General features: G+C 45.1%; 1 protein-coding gene and 1 non-coding gene across 2 annotated transcripts; one reads left to right on the top strand and one right to left on the bottom strand.

The window, feature by feature from the left end:
- Positions 1-533: 533 nt before the first annotated feature.
- On the bottom strand, positions 534-4,553 carry LOC141651020 (uncharacterized). The gene is made up of 3 exons (XM_074458748.1): positions 4,023-4,553; positions 1,818-2,066; positions 534-1,352 (listed from the first exon to the last, which is right to left on the bottom strand). Exons 1-3 carry the CDS (start codon positions 4,551-4,553, stop codon positions 534-536), a joined length of 1,599 nt encoding a protein of 532 aa, XP_074314849.1.
- A 969-nt stretch (positions 4,554-5,522) lies between these two features.
- Positions 5,523-5,629, top strand: LOC141654454 (small nucleolar RNA R71). Its single transcript, XR_012548013.1, has one exon. It is a non-coding gene; the product is annotated as a small nucleolar RNA R71 (small nucleolar RNA).
- The last annotated feature ends 703 nt before the right edge of the window (positions 5,630-6,332 follow it).

Here is a 6,332-nt window from a genome sequence, read left to right as displayed (position 1 = left end):
CATCCCCAGCCGGTGGGCCGGCTGCCGGCCTGCCGGCTGGGACTCCCCTTCAATCCAATTCGATACATTTCCTCACATATACGCACTCCCAGCCGGTGGACCGGCTGCCGGCCTGCCGGCTGGGACTACTCTTCCTTGTGTTTTCGCCAAAATTCCTTAAAATTTACAGGGACTTCCCAGCCGGTCAGAAGACCGGCCGCCGGTCACCCGGCTGGGACTACCTTTCTTCATGTTTTCTCCAATAAACCCTTATTCCAATTCCCATCATTTATTGGCCTCGTTTTCCGCGTTTTTATCGTCAAACCCGACTCGGACGCTTGATAAAGGCCAATAAATGGTCAAACGCTTGTTCATCAAACAAAAACCCCAAATCTTCAACAATCATGACCGACGACAATCAAATTGACAAGTAGTATCCATCCAAAATTCCTCAAATTCTACCTAAATGCATGATATATACAAAGATGCATGGGTTGCCTCCCATGAAGCGCCCTTGTTTTATGTCGTAGGCTCGACGGAGTTATGAATGACAATCAATTATTTTGAAGGTAGGTAGCAATGGAGCTCACACTCTTGATGATAGGGGTTCCGGCAATGTAGTGCTTTAGCCGTTGTCCATTTACCTTAAATGTTTGGTCTCCATCGGATACCTCAACCGACCCATAGGGGAAAGCTCGGACCACGGTGAAAGGCCCCGACCACTTTGACTTTAGTTTTCCCGAAAATAGCTTGAACCTCGAGTTAAAGAGGAGAACCAAGTCCCCCTCCTTGAATTCCCTCCTTATAATAGCTTTGTCATGGAATCGCTTGGTCTTTTCCTTGTACAACCTAGAGCTCTCATAAGCCTCTAGTCGGAATTCTTCAAGCTCATTGAGGTCAAGTAGCCGCTTCTCCCCGGCGCTTTTCAAGTCAAAGTTAAGTAGACGGATGGCCCAATGTGCCTTGTGCTCCAACTCAACCGGTAAATGACAAGGCTTACCGTACACCAACCGGAACGGTGAAGTTCCTATTGGCGTTTTAAAAGCGGTTCGGTAGGCCCACAATGCATCATTGAGCTTGGTAGACCAATCTTTCCTTGACCGGCTCACGGTCTTTTCAAGGATCATCTTGATTTCACGGTTAGAGATTTCGGCTTGGCCGTTAGCTTGTGGGTGATAGGCAAGGCTCCGCCTATGTTGCACCCCATGCTTCTTGAGTAAAGCATCAAGAGTCCTCTCCCGGAAATGAGTTCCACGGTCACTTATCACAATTCGTGGAACTCCAAACCGTGGGAATATGATTGTCTCCATGAGTTTGGTTACTGATTTTGCATCACAAGTCTTTGTTGGAATTGCTTCAACCCATTTGCTCACCTAGTCCACCGCAACAAGAATATACTCATTCCCATTTGATGAGGGAAAAGGGCCTTGATAGTCAATGCCCCATACATCGAATAACTCCACCTCAAGTATGTAGTTCATTGGCATTTCATGCCTCTTTGAAATGTTACCACTTCTTTGACACTTGTCACACTTCTTGACGTAGGTGGCCACATCGTGAAATAGGGAAGGCCAAAAGAATCCACATTGGAGCACCCTTGCGGCGGTTTTTCGCGAACTACCATGCCCTCCACTTGGCATGTCATGGCAATGAGAGATTATGGGTTGGACTTCTTCATTGGGGATGCATCTTCTAATTATCCCGTCGGCACAAGCTTTGTAGAGGCACCTTCTTCCCAAAAATATTGCTTAAGGTCATGGAAGAATTTCTTTCTCTTGTGGGAATCATAACCGTGTGGGATGACCCCGGATACCAAATAATTTACATAGTCCGCGTACCACGGGTATCCATCGAGCTAGTGCGAATAGTTGATCATCCGGTAACGTGTCATCAATTGGCAATCCATCCTTATCCTTGACATGGAGTAGCCGAGAAAGATGATCGGCTACCACATTTTCTACACCTTTCTTGTCTCTAATCTCGATATCGAACTCTTGTAACAATAGTATCCACCGAATCAAGCGGGGTTTTGACTCCTTCTTGATTAGCAAGTGTCTCAACGCCGTGTGATCGGTGTGCACAATTACCTTAGAGCCCACCAAATAAGAACGAAACTTGTTCATGGCATATATGACCGCCAAAAGCTCCTTTTCGGTGGTAGTGTAATGTGATTGAGCTTCATCCAAAGTCTTGCTTGCATAATATATGGCATGAAGTTTACCATTCTTCCTTTGTCCTAGCACCGCTCCCACCGCCACATCACTAGCATCGCACATCAACTCAAAAGGTTCTCCCCAAGTGGGAGGTTGCATGATTGGAGCGGTGATGAGAGCTTCCTTCAACCTATTGAATGCATCCAAACACTCATTAGTAAATTCAAATGGCACATCTTTTCCAAGCAACAAAGTTAAAGGTCGGGCAATCAAAGAAAAATCCTTAATGAATCTCCTAAAAAAACCGGCATGCCCAAGAAAACTCCTAATTCCTTTTACATTAGTGGGAGGGGGTAGTGTTTTGATCACTTCAATCTTGGCTTGATCAACTTACAAGCCCTTACTTGACACTACATGACCCAAAACAACCCCGGATGTCACCATGAAGTGACATTTCTCCCAATTCAAGACTAGACCACTCTCTTGACATCTTTTCAAGACCTTACCCAAATTAGCTAGACATCCATCAAATGAGGTGCCTACGACCGAGAAGTCGTCCATAAACACCTCCATGATATTCTCGACATATTCGGAAAATATAGCTAGCATGCATCTTTGAAATGTGGCCGGCGCATTGCAAAGCCCAAAGGGCATGCGCCTATAAGCAAAGGTGCCGAATGGGCACGTGAATGTGGTCTTTTCTTGGTCATTAGGGTGAATCGGGATTTGGAAAAACCCCGAAAACCCATCAAGGTAGCAAAAGTGAGAATGTTGGGCAAGTCTTTCCAACATTTGGTCAAGGAAAGGGAGGGGGAAATGGTCTTTCCTAGTTGCCTTGTTGAGGCGCCTATAGTCTATACACATTCTCCACCCGGTTGTGACTCTTGTTGGAATTAGTTCATTCTTATCATTGGTGACTACCGTGACCCCGCCTTCTTCGGACAACATGCACCGGCTCACCCATGCACTATCGGAGATAGGGTAAATTATGCTTGCATCATAGAGCTTCAACACCTCCTTCCTAACCACTTCTTTCATAGCGGGGTTAAGGCGGCGTTGAGGCTCAATGGAAGATGCACTCTCATCCTCCAAATGAATGCGATGGGTGCAAAAAGAAGGGCTAATCCCCTTGATATCATCAATTGAGTACCCAATGACATCTTTGTATTTTCTCACAACATCAAGTAATTTTTGAAGTTCGGTGTCATTGAGTGCACTATTGACAATAATAGGGTAAGTATCATTAGGGCCAAGGAAAGCATGTTTAAGAGTAGAAGGAAGAGGTTTCAACTCCACTTGAGGAGGCGTAGATCTCTCCTCCTTTTTACCATCTCCTCTCAAGCTTTCAAATTCTTTGTCCGGGTCTTCTTCAATTGTTGCTTCCATAGCTAAAGCATACTCCCGGTGCTCCTTGCAATCCTTTACCTTGCCCTCAAGGAACCCTTGCAAACCCTTGTCTTCATCAAATTTCTTCATATCAACCCATTCTTCTACCACATCAATCATATAACAAGACTTTTCTTCCGAAGGCTCTTTCATAGCCTTGTTCAAGGAGAATTCAACCTTATCTTCACCCACTTGCAAAGAAAGCTTCCCATTCTTCACATCAATCATGGCACCCCCCGTAGCAAGGCATGGGCGCCCCAATATGATGGGAATATTTGAGTCTTCGGGGATGTCCATAACATAGAAATCACATGGAAATGCAAGTTTCCCCACCTTGAGTGGGACATCCTCCACAAGACCAATAGGGTATCTTACCGACCTATCGGCAAGTTGGAGAGAAACCCTTGTTGGTGAAAGCTCATAACCTTTCAACTTCTTGAAAATTTTGAGGGGCATAAGACTAATGCTAGCCCCCAAATCACACAAAGCCCTCTCAATGTGCACGGTCCCAATCTTACAAGGAATGGAGAAACTCCCCGGGTCTTCAAGCTTTTGAGGAGCCTCATTCATGAGAATTGCACTACACTCCTTGGATAAGTTCACCGTGGTTGTCGGGCTCAAGGAGTTTTTGTTAGAGATGAGCTCCTTCAAGAACTTGCCATAGCTTGGAATCTCCTTTACGGCATCAATGAAAGGCATAGTAATGTTGATACCCTTCATCATATCCATGAACTTCCCATACTTTTGTTCAAGTTTGGCTCTTGCCAACCTTTGTGGAAAGGGAACAGGTGGTACATAAGTTCTTACCACTTGTTGTTGAGGCTCTTCAACTACCCTTGTTGGTTCATCAATCACTTTTGGAGTTTCCACAACAATTTCCACGAGTTCCTCTTCTCCCTCCTTTTCTTCAATTACCTTAGGAGGTTCAACCACAACTTGAGGTTCAATGACATTACCCGGTCTACTACTCTTCCTTTTCTTGACAAATTCCCGGTCTTCCAAATCCCTACCACTCCTCAAGTGGATAGCATTCATAGTTTTCGGATTTTCCTCGGTTTTACCCGGAATTTCCTTGGGAGGCTTGAAGTTGGCTCATTTGAGTAGCCAATTGGGAGATTTGGTTGTCCGTCATCCGTTGAGAAGCTTGCATTTGGGTCCTAAGTTGGTTGATGGATGAGGTTGTCTCGTCATGTTTTTGAGTGGAATGGTTGATGAATTGTGTTTGAGTATTGACAAGTTGGTTTTGTGAAGTCATCAATTGTTCCATCATGAGTTCCAAACTTGACTTTGGTTGGGTGGTTTGTTGGAAAGGTTGGGTGGTTTGTTGGAAAGGTTGGGTGTTTTGTTGAAAAGGTGGGTTGGTTGGTGGGTTGAGTGGTTGAAATTGTTGTTGCCTTGGTTGGAAGGTTCTCCCTTGGAAACCCGGTGGACCTTGGTTGAATGTAGTGTTTTGTTTTTGAGTTTGGAAGTTTGGTTGTTGTGATTTTTGTTGGAAGGTTGGGTTTTGGACATTTTGAGAGCCATAGGAGAAGTTTGGGTGGGCTCTCAATCCCGGGTGATATTGGTTGTTGTTAAATGCTTGCTTGGCCGGACTAGACTCCCATATCCCGTTCACTTGCTCCATACAACTTCCATCTCCAACCACCAAGGGACACTCATTGGGTGGGTGTCCTTGGTCTCCACAAAGCTCACAACTATAGACTTGGTTCCTCATAGAAGAATTGCTAGATGTTTTGCTTGAGCTCATCAAGGCTACTTGTTGCTTAAGCTCTTCTATCATCTCTTTCACTTCCACATTGTTGGCCGACTCGACCGTTGACTTCCCCTTCCTCTTGTGCCTATCATTGTTCCAATGAAAGGTACGAGAAGCCATTTCTTCAATAAGTTCTTTTGCCGTCTTGTGATCTATCTTATCCAAAGCTCCCTTCCCGAGCCTAATCAAGGTTCATCTTCATATCATTGTTTAACCCTTCATAGAAATTGTTGATGAGCTCATCATCTCCAATACCGTGGTGAGGACATAGCCTTTGGAGGCCCTTGTACCTCTCCCATGCTTCATAAAGGGTCTCATCTTCTTGTTGGGTGAACCCTTGGAGCTCACTCTTAATTCTTGCGGTTCGTTGGGGTGGGAAATACTTGTTGAGAAAAGCCTTAGAGACATCGTCCCAAGTCCGAAGAGAGTCGGGTTCACAACTTTTAAGCCATTCCTTGGCACTTCCCCTCAAAGAGTAAGGGAAAAGCCTAAGGCGTACGGCATCTTCCGTGACTCCATTGGCCTTGAACATGTCACAACTATCCAAGAACTCGTTGAGATGCTCGTTGGGGTTTTCGGTGGCTCCCCCTCCGAATTGATTCCCTTGGACAAGTTGTAGCAAGGTGGCTTTCACATCAAAATTGTTGGCTTGAATAGGTGGCTTCACAATACTCGGATTCACCACCTTTTTCGGAGCCAAGTTATCTCTCATAGGGACCGCGGCCATTGTTACTTCCGTTTCCGGTGTTGCAAAAGGATTTTCGAAAGTTTCAAAGACCCGTGGTCCTTCTTGAAGGTTCTCAATTACTGGATTTTCTTGAGGAATCGGTGTTTCTATAAGCCCTCTTCTACGGAGTGAATTTAGTCTTCTCGCGGTTGCTTCGATCTCGTGGTCAATCGGTCTAATTGGTTGACCTCTTCGATTTCTTCTTCTCATGCAAGAAGTCCTACACACTCAAGAGAAAGATTAGTAACAAAAGACTTAGTCTAAACAAGAACGAAAACAATTAATATCTAGCCGAACTCCCCGGCAACGGCGCCAAAAACTTGATGGTATCAAG

Source organism: Silene latifolia, chromosome 4, assembly GCF_048544455.1.
Source record: "Silene latifolia isolate original U9 population chromosome 4, ASM4854445v1, whole genome shotgun sequence".
Taxonomy (NCBI): Eukaryota; Viridiplantae; Streptophyta; class Magnoliopsida; order Caryophyllales; family Caryophyllaceae; genus Silene; species Silene latifolia.
This window is presented reverse-complemented; position numbering and strand designations above follow the sequence as displayed.

Bases quoted from the DNA above. Each gene is read 5' to 3' on its own strand.
- LOC141651020 (XM_074458748.1), bottom strand. From the start codon at position 4,553: ATGAATGCTATCCACTTGAGGAGTGGTAGGGATTTGGAAGACCGGGAA. The intron at 2,067-4,022 runs GTGCACATTGAG...GTGGGCTCTAAG, and splicing joins TTCCTTGTAAGATTGGGACC to GTAATTGTGCACACCGATCA. The intron at 1,353-1,817 runs GTACGCGGACTA...GCGGTGGACTAG, and splicing joins TAGCTCGATGGATACCCGTG to GTGAGCAAATGGGTTGAAGC.